Genomic DNA, 14,231 nt, shown 5'->3' with positions numbered 1-14,231 from the left:
AGATATTACCTCCCCCACATTGTGTGTCTCATATCCTGGGACCAACACAGCTACAACACCACTGCAAACATCATCTCTATCAGATGGAAATGTTACATATATGCACCATGGACAAGTTACAAATACACATATGCAAGGAACTTAGCTTTTCACTTCTTGACTTTTTGTCATTTTAACATTGTAGTCCAAGCATTGCATTAACATACTTTTATATACATATAATTGACTAGAGGGTCACGCATCAGAATCACAGAGTTGGAAATCTCCAGTATCGGTGGGCACAGCAGAAGAAGCTGACCCACTTGTTCAGGCTCCCTGCCACTTCATCTCATTCCCTTACACCACACATGTGCCCAGTCACGTCCTCCTAGCACAATGCTGCATAACAACATTCAAGAGAAAGGACAACAGCTCACAGGAACAGACAGAAATGGCGACACAAGATGGTTTATGTTCCACACGCTTACAGTCAGAGAAATTAGCCAAATCATTGCTATGTTACTGAATAAAGCAGGAAACTTTGTATTGAAACATTGCTCCATGGGCCCAATTACACAAATATTTGCTACCAGCAGAGTGCCTACTTTCTGAGCACCCAAAACCAAAGCCTATTTTTATGGAAATGCACTGTGGAATTTAACAGATATGAAACCAATAAGCTTCTGTAGAAATGTAATAGTCATTGATAGAAATTGCTCTAAAACCTATAGAATTTAATAATTTTTAAAGGCTTTTATTTTTTTAAACCTCCTATAGAATTTTATAGCATGGATATAACTCTCTTAAATTCTATAGGAAGGTTAAAAACCCTATAGAAATCCTATCATTTGCTATTGCATACCACAGGACTTTTCCCTAAGGGAGACCTCTACCATCTCTTTCACTCTATGGTGAGCGCGTGGTTGTTTTTGAGTAAAGTTCTCTGAGGAAGAGATGGGTATGGGGGACATATATAGTGTGCCCAGCAGAAAACTAATGGATTTTGGCATATACCTACTTGTTTCCATTGATCATGCTGCCTGCTGGAGAGTTGTTAGTGCATCTACTGATGTGTATTACCTGTGGCACCTGCTGCTAGGTACTGTGAGTGAAAACCTGTCCCTATTGAAATCATGGGGAGTTTTGCCATTGACTTCAGTAGTGCCAGGATTTCACTCTCAGATTAGGATTGCCATATTTCCATTATCTATAGCCCTTACAGCAGGCATCTTAGCTGGAGTTATTACGGCAAAGCACTTAAACAGATGCTTAATTGTAAGCATATGAATAGTCCCAATGGAAACATCTGCTTTAATGGAGGGGGACAAGGTGACCCTTCAGCTAATAGGATTCTATAGAAAAGTAATAGGGTTCTATAGAATTCAGTCCAATTACAATAGAATATAATAAAGAATGAGATTTTTTGAACCATTTTATAGAATTCCTTAGCAGGGTATAGAATGCTCTTTTAAATTCTATGGAGCTGTTAACATTAAAAATTAGGGCTGCCAAGCAATTAAAAAAATTAATCACGATTAATCGTGCAATTAAAAAATTAATCACGATTAATCGCATTGTTAAGCAATAATAGAATACCATTTCTTTTAAGATTTTTGGATGTTTTCTACATTTTCTAATATATTGATTTCAACTACAACATAGAATACAAAGTGTACAGTGCTCACTTTATATTATTATTTTTCTTTACAAATATTTGCACTGTAAAAAACAAAAGAAATAGTATTTTTCAATTTACCTAATACTGGTACTGTAGTGCTTCTTTATCATGAAAGATAAACTTACAAATGTAGAATTATGTACAAAAAATAATTGCACTCAAAAATAAAACACGTCAAACTTTAGAGCCTACAAGTCCACTCAGTCCTACTTCAGCCAATCGCTCAGACAGACAAGTTTGGTTACATTTACAGGAGATAATGCTGCCTGCTTCTTGTTTACAAGGTCACCTGAAAGTGAGAACGGGCATTCACATGGCATTGTTGTAGCCGGTGTCGCAAGATATTTAGGTGCCAGATGCGCTAAAGATTCATATGTCCCTTCATGCTTCAACTACCATTCCAGAGGACATGATGCCTAGGACAGTTTCTGCTCAATAATGATCCAAAGCACTGTGGACCAACACATGTTCATTTTCATCATCTGCAGTGGTGCAAGTAAAAATCATTTCTTGCCGGTACTGCATGCATGGGAGGGACATACGGCGGGGCACGTGACCTCCCCATGTGACCCTCCATGTGACTCCTCCCCTCCACACCCCCAGCCTAGGGCCCCCACACTCTCCCCATCCCCTCTGATACCCCCCTTTGTGTATATAAACATCAACCTGCTTGTCTATTCACTTTCCCCCAAAATATGTAGTATTCAGTCTGTTTATATGGAATATGGGAGTTGGATGAGGAGCCATTTCAGCATACTTATGAATTATTAAAAAACAAATTTTAAATAGAACTGTATCCTAAACTACTTTATAATATTGCACCCAAACATTGCATTTCAATGGGGGATTCAACTTCCTTTATAGGAACAGACTCTTGAAACTTTTACCAGCCCACAAAAGTGGTCCATAGTCATGCAGACAGTCCCATTGTCTTCAGTGGGATTGATCAAATGATTAAGGGTTTACAGGATTAGGTTCCAAGTTTGTAAATTGTTCTGGATGAAACTAACAATGCCTGAGCTGTCAGATCAGAAGGAGCTTCATTTGAATAAAAGTGGGCAGATGTGTGATAAGTCTTAGCTCCACTGCTAAGATGAAGAACATATTTTCAGCAAAGTTCTTGGCAGATTCCTGAGGCAGCTGGCTGGTTTAAGGTTGTCAGTGTCCGGTATTATAATCTTCACTTATAATTCTCTCACACACAAAGCTGGAAAATGAGGCATTTGTTTTCTTTTTTTGCTGCTCCACTTCCAGTTAACAAAATGCACGTTAGACTAGTTTGACTGCAAAGAAGAATTCTGTGCAGACTGGGGACAACAGCTGATTTCCATCAGAACTGGGCTGATAGAATCCAAACATCGTCTGGTCAGTGCAAGCAGAGGCATTCCAATAATGATTTGGACTTGATGTAATGCAGTATGGATATCATGGATAATTCAGACCCATGGGGAGAAACAGAATCAAAAACAATGTTTAAACACCTTTTGTCCCCACCACTTGAGGACTCCTGACCAATGTAACAGCACAATGCATATGCTAACAAACTTAAACAAGCCTTTGTTTAAGCTTGTTAGCAATATATTGTGCGGATAAAGCCATATAAAGAATGAATGTTCTTCCTAGCCGTGTTCTGCTCCTTTAAGGAGCAGTGTGCAGGCCCTTCCCCTCTTCCAGAGGGGGTGGCTAGCCCCAAGCCTTTCTGGTACCCCATACCCGCTAAAAATCTCTTGCTGGTACTGCATACTGGAGGGTACCACCCTACTTGCATCCTTGATCATCTAAGTCAGATGCCACCAGCAGAAAGTTGATTTTCTTTTTTGGTGGTTCAGATTCTATAGTTTCTGCATCTGAGTGTTGCTCTTTTAAGACTTCTGAAAGCATGCTCCAAACCTTGTCCCTCTCAGATTTTGGCAGGCACTTCAGATTCTTAAACCTTGGGTCAAGTGCTATAGCTATTTTTAGAAATCTCACATTGGTACCTTCTTTTCATTTTGTCAAATCTGCTGTGAAAGCGTTCTTAAAATGAACATGTGCTGGGTCATCATCCAAGATTGCTATAACATGAAATATATGGCAGAAGGAGGGTAAAACAGAACAGGAGACATACAGTTCTCCCTCCAGGAGTTCAGTCACAAATTTAATTAACACATTTTTTTTTTAAACAAGCATCATCAGCATGGAAGCATGTTCTCTGGAACGGTGGCCGAAGCATGGAAGGGGCATACAAATGTTTAGCATATCTGGCATGTAAATACCTTACAAGGCTGGCTACAAAAGTGCCATGCGAACGCCTGTTCTCGCTTTCAGGTGACATTGTAAATAAGGAGGCGGCAGCAGTATCTCCCGTAAATGTGTTGCTGGCACAGAGTTCCCGAGACAAGCAACAGCTGGGTTCGTTGCCCGGTGTACGTCGCGCCAATGACCACAACGGAGCGGAGAAGCAGAGAGATTTATTTGGAGCTCCAAACAGGGCGCAGGGAGACTGAGCTGTCTCAAATCCTGCAGCAGTGCAGCAGATTCCAGTATACATTTTATACCTTTGCCTACTTCGCTACACAAGCTTATGCAACCAATTACCTGTTGCCCCGTACAATACTGTAGCCAATCAGCTAAAGCAGCCAGTTGTGTTTTTCCTCAGTAGCATTGCCCGAGCCTTGCCTTATATGGTCCTATTTGTTACTGGTTTTTGCTAAACATTTCTGCCTTATCTATCTGTTTTCCAGGCCGAAGCTGGCCTTGGCTGGCGAGCCGTGTGCAAACCTGTCTGTTTGTGTGCTAGCTTCCTCAGAGTTATGCAGGATCACAGAGGGTTCAAGGAGCAAAGGGGCCTTGGTTTATCTGGGCCTAGAGCAGGAGGGCTTCCTCGACACTCGTGGTCTTCCACCCTCCTGAGTTACCTAGTGTAGTGCCCAGTATCCCCAACAAATGTAAACAAACTTGTTTGTCTTAGCGATTGGCTGAACAAGAAGTGGGACTGAGTGGACTTGTAGGCTCTAAAGTTTGACATTGTTTTGGTTTTGAGTGCAGTTAAATAACAGAAAAAATCTACATTTGTAAATTACGCTATCACAATAAAGAGATTGCACTACTGTACTTGTATGAGGTGAATTGAAAAATACTATTCCTTTTGTCTATCATTTTTACAGTGCAAACATTTGTAATAAAAAATAATATAAAGTGAGCACTGGACACTGTGTTCTGTGTTGTAAATGAAATCCATATATTTGAAAATGTAGAAAAACATTCAAAATTATTTAATCAATTTCAATTAGTATACTATTGTTTAACAACATGATTAGTTTTTTTAATTGCGATTAATTTTGTTGAGTTAATTGTATGAGTTAACTGAGATTAATAGACAGCCCTATTAAAAAGGTATTAATTAATTAATTAATTCTATTAATTTCTACAAGATTTTTCCGTAAGGTGAATTATCCAGAAAGAAGAAAGAAGGGTCGGGACAGACAGATACAGAAAGGCGGCAAAGCAGAAGTGATGGTATAAAACTATTAAGGGTGCATGTTCCATACAATTTTTACACTCAGGATTATGTGACCTCCCAACATTTGATTTTTGTTCGGGTATAATATGGGACAACTTGGAAATTTGTTGCAGGTTCTCATCAGGAAGAATTTGGGATGCTCTAACAGTCACAGAGAAGTAGGCCAGATTCATTGTGCTTGGTGCTGGGACGTACAATTTGCCTTCTGATCACTAATAAAGATTAATCCAAACAGACATTCACATACAAAACAAGTGCCATCTAGCTAACAAGTGGGACTACACTTGCCTCATAAGAATCAGACTGTTTTGAGACATGAATTTGGGGTCTAAAACATATGGAAATATGAAAGGGAGGATGCTGAAGTTATGTATGAAGTTCGGTGTTCAAGAGAAGCTAATCTAAAAAGTTAGTAATTAAGAACATAGAAAGCAGGAAAGGCCTCTGTTGTGAATAATTATCTATCACTTTATCTGTGAGGATGCAAAAAATAACAAAGCTAAAATGCAGGCGGCGTTTATCTGAGTGGAAACATAAAAGCAAAAGTATCCCCACCAATAGGGTTCCTAATTGCTGTCTGTGTTAAAACATCAGTGTTCTAAGCATTTGGTTTTATGGAACATTTGCTCCTTCCTAATCACTGCACAAAGAGGCCTGTTTCAGGGATGAGCAAACAATTTATTAAGCAGTTTCCGTTCTCACAGTCTTTATCCATGGGTGAAATATCAGTTATCCTTTAAACGGTTTGCTGCTAAGTAATGTACAGCAAATTGTACTGTATCTGAAGTGAAATGTATGGCCCTATGTACTCACTAATTCACTTTGAAGCACTGATGTTCCAGTTCCATGGGGCTTCGGAGGATTGTTATTGCATTTTAGCTGTAACAGAAACATGGTAGTAAAAGGATTAAAGTTCTCTTTCTTCTTTTCTCAGTGAGTTATGAGGTGGACTTTAACCAATAACCCTGTAGCTGCCCAATTTTTCGACTATATAGCCAGGTTTGCTTTAAGTGAAGTATAGAGGCCTCTATTTTAAATGTGAAAAAGAGAAAAACCAAAACAAAAACACCATTTTCCATTTAAATAAGATATTTTCCAGACCTTTGTGCAGGCCTGGAATGTTTTCAGAACTTTGTGTTATGACACTTAACACTCAACTGTTAAATAAATATTTAGAAATTCAAGTTAGAAATGACAGAGGTTCAAGTTTCTGTGTCAAATAAAGAAAGATGCAGAACGGAATCTATATCATTGTGAAAGGGGTCCTCATTCCTGCCCCAATCCCAGAAGTTTAGTATTTTAAAACAGTAGGTCAGTGCTGTGCAAAATGGTGCAACAAAAATATCTGAAATTAGAGCTGTGCATACAATGCAAAAACATTTTTTCACAATCAGTTGAATTTTAAAACACATTCACTTTACCTAGTTTTGCACACGTCTTATGTTTGCTTTTCATTGATGATATAGTGAACAAATTTACCAGGAGTTATGATCGCTGACACAGTGAATTTTAAGTAATTATTACTGAATGTTCATAGCAAGAAAATTATGATTTTGTAAGAAGAAGCCTGATTTTAAATTATGTTCAAGAAAGAGGGAATAAATACATATCATGTGAGTTTGGTGTCTCATCGAAGAAGCCTGAATTTCAAATATTTCATACTCTCAATGAACTGCCCACATACAGACCAAGAAGTAGTACCAGAAATTATTTCTATCTGTAACTACCATATCATGCTGATCACTTGGCAGTCTAGAAACAGCTAAGAGAGAGAGATATCTGAGCAACTAAGTTACCCTCAGCCCAAGGAGGTTAATACTATAAACAAAAGTTTAGAAAATAACTCTGAAAAACTACATTTGAGAAAACTGCAACCTGCCTGAAGACAATATGTGAACAGAAAAAGAGGCTAAATTAATCAAATTGATTATATTTTTATGCATAATTAGTCATCCTACTTAAAACACTCAGAAGTATATCTGACCCAAATTTGAGCCTGTTTGGATCTGTAGTTGTAGATCAGGCTCATTACAGAGATAGGGCCAAACCATAAAATTCTGGTCTGGATTTGGATCCAGACTTCTCCTAAATGCAAGGTGCAGAGGAGAAGTTGGATCAAAAGTTCCAATTCAGGCCTGTCTCTGTATAACACTAATAACACATGCCCAAACATAGAGAGATGCTATGCTCCATCATGATATTTGAGATCAGCTGCAGCCCAGTGCTCTTCTGCCAGTATCTACTGGAGGCAAGAAGCTTTCAGTGAAGCACTGTGAGCTCTAGAATTCATTCTGTCCCTTGGTGAGCCAGAGTTCAAGTTTGTCAGCCTTCAGTGCATGAGGTGAGACTCCCTTGTTTGCTCAAGCATTTGCTTGAGGTTGGGTTAGGTAGGTGTTGGGTGTCTTCTATTAATGTTTTGGTATGGATAATAATGGGGGCTGTTCACTGTTAATCTCAGTTACATGTAGCGTTCAGTATTTTAATTGCTATGTGAATATGCTTAGTGGCTGTATTATGGGCCCAATATTTATGTATAAATTAAATCCAGTTACAGGTAGAATAGACAAAAATGGAGAAAAAAGCTCTTGCTAGTAAAGAGTAAAGGGATTCAGCCCTCGTCTTGGAAGTGTGTAGACTGCTAAGCCAAACTTTTAATTACTCTATTTACTATAGGCCAGCAGCCTTAAAACCACCTAAGTAACACAGGGCCAAACAGCAGCAGGGACTTACTATGACAGCCGGGCAAATACTGATTTTTTTGCTTGCTTGGCAATTTCAAAGAACTGGGGAAAGAACAAAGTTCTACTTAGATTTTGAGCATTTGTAGCCATCTTGAATGGTTTACATTAAATTCTAGGAAATTGTGAACCAAAAAAGTAGTTTTAAACAGAAAAAAAAAATCAAAGTGTTTCATTTACAAAATGTCTAACGAAAATGTGTGTGTTTTTTGGGGGCCTGGGAGGGAGTGGGGGAGGTTCAAGAGGATTAATTTGGCAAAACTAACATGAACTTGGAAAAGATTTTGGGGTCACTGATCTGCATTTTTTTGCTGAAAAAATGTTTCAGTCAAAAAATTTTGTCCAGCTTGATTGACTACCCAGACTTCCTGCAGCACATCTCTGTGCTAGTGCTATAGAAGGCTATTTAAAACAGAGGTTGAATCTACAGCCAGTTGTATGGATTATGCCACTCATCAATTCTAAATAAGTGTACAATGAGGCATATGGTGGCCACACAGCACATTTACTTGGTTGATGGCCATGCATTCAACTCATATGGGTCAGTGAAATGTTCATGATTCCATGTGATAAATACACTACAGTGAGGAGTGCATCAGAAATGCCTTAGATTAAGGCCAAATTTTTCAAGAGTGGTTGTTTAAAACTAGGCTTCTAAATCCATACTGAAGCATGTAAATGAGTTGCCTGATTTTCAAAATGTGAGCACTAACCAATATCATTTGAGTTCAGTGGGAGCTGCTAGGGGCTCAGCACTTTTCAGCTTCTTTACATATGCACTTAAATAAGAATTTAGGAGACTAACTTTAGGCAACCACTTTTGGAAATCTTGGCCTGAGTAGATAGATCACAATATGTCAATAAAGTATTAAATTCAGTATACTGATCTTGAAGTAATATCATAGAATTATAGGTCTGAAAGGGCCCTCAAGAGGTCATCTAGTCCAGTCCCCTGCACTCATGGCAGGACTAAGTATTATCTAGACCATCCCTGACAGGTGTTTGTCTAACCTGTTCTTAAAAATCTCCAGTGGTGGAGATTCCACAACCTCCCTAAGCAAGTTATTCCAGTGCTTAACCACCCTGACAGTTAGAAGGTTTTTCCTAATGTCCAACCTAAACCTCCCTTGCTGCAATTTAAGGCCATTGCTTCTTGTTCTATCCTCAGAGATAAAGGAGAACAATTTTTCTCCCGCTTCCTTGTAACAACCTTGTATGTACTTGTATGCGGGCCGCAATGCCAAAGGATTCATATCTGCAGCTATGGAGAAGCATCAATGTGTCAGTATAGCCCTGCTTTATTTGGGTATTTTTTATTTTTCCTTGCATTGTGAGTTGGCAATATGAGCTCAACAAGGTTGAGATGCAGAAAACTGACAAATGGCTTTTTTTTGAGAGTCCTCTAAAGCAATTGTGACTGTGGTCGCTGGAGAGGCCACACTCAGATTGCTTAACCAGGGCAAACTGAAAAGAATAGGGCAGATGATCCCCAGAACTGGTGGTTTATTCTATAATTAGATTTCACCAATCTGCAGGGATAATCCAGAGTAGATCTGGAGACCTTAGTCTTGCGACTTAGATTTTCCCTGATAAAGTTAAGTGGATCTGAGATAAAACAGGATCAGGCCTGACTTCCTTTACAGCTGAAACAAGCTGTGGTCATAGCAGGGCTTCCTTGGCTGAAGAATAGGTAATGTATATTGTTGTATTCATTAGCATAAAGCAATTAACAAAACAGTTCACATGTAGTCTACTAAAAATTTCAAAGAGGAATGAAGACAATAATATTATTACACCTCAAGTCCCATCTAAATAATAATATCCCATTTCGATTTTTGAATCAATAGAACACAGTAATGAAATAGTATAGACAGGAACAGAAGTTTAGTATTTATAAGATAATTAGCACCTACAAGTTTACCTACAAGATACAGATAAACACAGACAAATACAAATAGTGTCTATTCTTAATTCTCTAACAATACAGGCCTACATTTCAAGGATTCTCACCTATTTAATATGGTTTTACTATCGATCGATAAGGAATGGGCCTTTTTACCATTTCAATACTCTTCTAATATTAAGGATCCTTAAGGGTTGTTTTCAGGTCACATAGCCTGCTGGTTACACAACCCTCGCTGGCTCAGCATCACAGCAACATAAAACAGCACTGTGCATAGGTGTTGACTCCATGGGTGCACTGTGGCTGGAGCACCCCCGGGGAAAAAATGGTGAGTGCTGAGCACCCATCAGCAGCCACTCTACCAGAGCCTCCCCATCTGCCCAGTGCCTCCTGGCCACCAGCAGGCCCCACCAGTCAGTGCCTCCCTCTCCCTCCCAGCACCTACTGCCTGCTACAGATCAGCTGTTTCACGGTGTCAAGAGGTGCTGGAGGGAGGAGTGAGGGCACAGTCTGCTCAGGGGAGGACTGGGTGTGGAAAGGGCGGGGCAGGGAAGAGGCAGGGAGGGGGCGGAGCAGGAGTGGAAAAAAGGCAGGGTGGGGTGGGGCCTTGGGGGAAGGGATGGAGTGGGGGCGGGCCCTGGTTGGAGCACCCCCCGGCAGATTAAAAACTCAGCATCTATGGTGTTGTGTAACCTTATTTCCTCCTACAACAGAATCTAGCTCCCAGCATTCCTTAAAGCATAGTTCTTTAATCCCAAAGGTTTAGCAAAGTGGCACAAATTGTGACAGTTTCAGAGTGCTGATAACACCACTTTAGGGTAGAAAAAAAAATCTCTCTTGTTGACCTAGCAACACCTCAAAATATTTTACTACATATTAGTCTGGAGAAGAGAAGACTGAGAGGGGACATGGTAACGGTTGTCAAGTACAGAAACAGTTGTTACAAGGAGGAGGGAGAAGAATTGTTCTTAACCTCTGAGGCTAGGACAAGAAGCAATCGGTTTAAATTCCAGCAAGGGAGGTTTAGATTGGACATTAGGAAAAACTGTCGGGGTGGTTAAGCACTGGAATAAATTGCCTAGGGAGGTTGTGGAATCACCATCATTGGAGATTCTTAAGAGCAGGTTCGACAAATACCTGTCAGGGATGGGCTAGATAATACTTAGTCCTGCCTGAGTGCAGGGGACTGGACTAGATGACCTCTCAAGGTTCCTTCCAGTCCTATGATTCTATGCCATGAAGCCATTTTGTAAAAGATCTCTCTCTCTCTCTCTCTGTCCTGGGAATATCCCAGGAAGTGTATATTACTGTGATTTGAGGGTTCCTGGGGTGTTTAAAGCTAAATTGCATGAATTTTGTGTTGCTGAGCTATACAGTTATAAATATTAATGTCACCCACTAGTGCAGTAATCAGACGTAAAAAAACTTGTTCTCCTGCGTTAAAAGCCCATGTTCTCCTGCAGGATATGTTGCCAGAAGTTGCTGTGCCACAAAACACATTGTATTTTGCTAGGAAAAGGCTGCAGGTTACTAAGAGAATTAATTGACTTAAACTGTTTTACTAAGAACCGCTAAGAATGAGATCTAACAGTTCAGTTCCAGTCTCATATGTTAAAATATATTTTATGGAGGGTATTTTTATGGTAGGTGTTGTGTTTAATTGGAAAATCTACTTTAGGAATAATAATCTAGACCTCTGGTACATTGGATACTTGGGAATGAAGGAAAGTGATTGTATTCTTGAAAACTATTACAAAAGGAGCCAACTTGGTGGTCTAAATGGCGAAGACATGCCACACAGGAATCAGGGAAGGTCATACCAACATGGCCCTTTTAGAAGAGGAAAAGGATAAAATTAATGGATTCCAGAGGACCTCCATCAAATACTCTCCATACATACAAATGCTGTGCCATCTTTCATTAATTAAGAATGTGAAATGAATGACAGATGTCATTTTGGCTCTGACAGTCTTCAAAATCTCCAGCAGATATGGCCAGAAATACAAGAAACGTTCACCTTCCCATGCTCCCCAGTGCTTGTCGCTTATAATCAAAAACAAAACATACAATATTTGTCTTGTCTTTTTAGGCTGCGAGGTTGAAATCCTTGGTGTCAGACCTAGTTTTTGTCGACCATATTTCAGTGTCCCAACAGACTCCAATTTCTCTGATGCTGTCAGTGATGCTCTGGAGTCATTGAGGTAAGTCACCCAAAATTCTTCATCACAGTATTTATTTTCTCAAACATTAGTATTTGAGCAGCAATAGCTTTGCCTTAAGGCACTTTCTTGTGGATTAGTGACCATCTTGAAGGACCTGATGAAGCCAAGTTTGGTTTTGCTGTTATACCATGGACACAGAAAAATATGTATTTTCAATAACTTTCTTCTTGCTTATGATATGGCAAGCATGTGCCATAATGATCAATTATTTTCCATATCCTGGCTATTAGTAGAGAAATGAGGCTCAATCCATTTATATATCAGACTGATAGAATCAACTCATTTAGCCGCAAAAAGACTTTAATCATTTAAAGGCAACCGGAGTTATTGAATGTTCAGCTCTTTTGAGATTTAAATCAGGCCACCTATTTAGAAGCTGAATGCTAGATTCCATATACAGAAACTTTCCATACACAAATGGGCCCAACCTATACAATTCAGATCTGGATTTGAGCAACCTCAAGTGGAAGTTTGTTCAGATCCAAGCTTTTGGTTCAGCCATTTCTCAATCAAATGTTAATCAGGGAGAATCCTGCTTAGCTTTTAAAACCAGGTAAGATCTGGGGTATTCAAGACCAACATGGCCCCATTCACCAAACCTCTTCATTAGTAACTTTCTGTTTTAACTATAATGTAGTCATTTCCAGGATACACTTACCCTATTAAATACTTAATCTATTATATCATTTGAATTGTTGTATCATTACCTTTCAAATGTTGTAGACTGCTGTATAAGTCTAGAAAGATTATCATTGCAAAAAAATGGGTGTGGAACAGTGTTCAACTTGAATATAAGTTTCCAAATCTTAAGAGTGTGTATAAACTTGCTATTGTATATAAAACTAAAGGAAACTCAGGTCCAAACCACCCCTTAGTCTTGCATAAGTATATCATGAAAATTACCTTTTAGGCAGAATCTGGAGTCTCATACTTCAGAGTGCATTTTGAAAGTTAAGGAAAACAAACTTCTCCCATTACACAACTGCAATTTTCAAGCTATATAAAACTTTGTTGTATCTAAATCAAATTCCTTTAAACTTGTCAAATGTGCAAGTCTTCAGTGAGGACTGAAAATCCAGTCATGCAAACCATTAATAGTACTTACTCATCTAAACAGGCCCTTTGAAATCAATGGGATTACTTGCATGTGTAAACATTATTTGCTTGAGTAAAGTGTTGTAGGACTGGGTTAAATTTTCAAAAGTTCTTAAGTGATATAGGAGCCTAAGTTTCACTGAAAGTCAATCTTAAGTCCACATTCAAAATTTTAAACTTAACCTGCTTTGAGTGGAACATATGCAAATAAAGTATCTGAAAAATGTCTTGCCTGGTATGAAAGGTGTCCTTCACATTCAGATAAGACAAGCAGCTGAGCACCACCTTTGTGGCTTTCAGGTATCCTGAGCACTGCTGCCACACAGCTGAGGAATCAATCCAATAATTCAGTGCAGGGTTTCTTCTTACTCATATGGTTTATGAGGTGACTGGAAACCTGACATTAAATGGCTTCCCTGTTCGTGTGATTTTTGGGTGGATGGAGGGATGGATAGATGGATGGACGGACAGATGTGAGGCAATTCACCTGCTAGACTTTATTTGTTAAGAATTCCTTAATCATCAGCATTCAGCTTATTGAGTGATGAGAAAGAACTGAAAATGGTCATTGAAATCCTCATTGTAGGGATAGCGTATCAGGCTGGGAGCAGGCATGTTTGCTGCTTCCTGGTTGGTTTCTGTGAAGCAAGGGGCGTAAGAGGGTTTGGAGAGAGTCTAGTCTTGGACTTGATGGATTTTGAACATTATTAAAGTTTGATGAAGTAATGACTAAGCCATGAAAGATCTAGTCCCTCAAGCTGTTCTTTTGGAAAGCTGAAGCCCACTGGAAAGATCTCCATTGCTCATTCCCTCAGACACACAAGTGCCTTCAGTTTAAAAAAAAAAATGGGCAAGAATATGAGAGAGAGTCAGTTTCACAGCTCACCAGGGGAGAGAGATGGTGATTTCAATTAACAGAGCAAACTGGTGGTACTCTAATATCTACAGTAAACACCACCTGCAGCCATGTGAGGAGCCAAAACACTGCAGATACAGTTGGACCTGGAGAGCTACAACCACCTCTAATTTCCTATTTCCATTTCAAGAAGTTCCTCTCCGAGTCCCTCTTTAACTTCAGCCGGAGGGACTGAGTTCCATTTCTTTAAACCCGCAT

At 39.4% G+C, this 14,231-nt stretch overlaps 1 protein-coding gene across 2 annotated transcripts in view; it reads left to right on the top strand.

The window, feature by feature from the left end:
• Nucleotides 1-14,231, top strand: part of ENPP6 (ectonucleotide pyrophosphatase/phosphodiesterase 6) — a 77,365-nt gene that overhangs the window by 38,225 nt on the left and 24,909 nt on the right. For both annotated transcript variants that reach the window (XM_043546046.1, XM_027834168.3), the window contains one exon: nt 11,890-12,001. In XM_043546046.1, the coding sequence (XP_043401981.1) occupies nt 11,890-12,001 (112 nt within the window). The remainder of the gene's footprint in view (nt 1-11,889; nt 12,002-14,231) is intronic.

This window comes from Chelonia mydas, chromosome 4, assembly GCF_015237465.2.
Source record: "Chelonia mydas isolate rCheMyd1 chromosome 4, rCheMyd1.pri.v2, whole genome shotgun sequence".
NCBI classification, from domain to species: Eukaryota; Metazoa; Chordata; order Testudines; family Cheloniidae; genus Chelonia; species Chelonia mydas.
The sequence above is the reverse complement of the archived record's forward strand: the minus strand, read 5'-3'. Positions and strand labels throughout refer to the sequence as shown.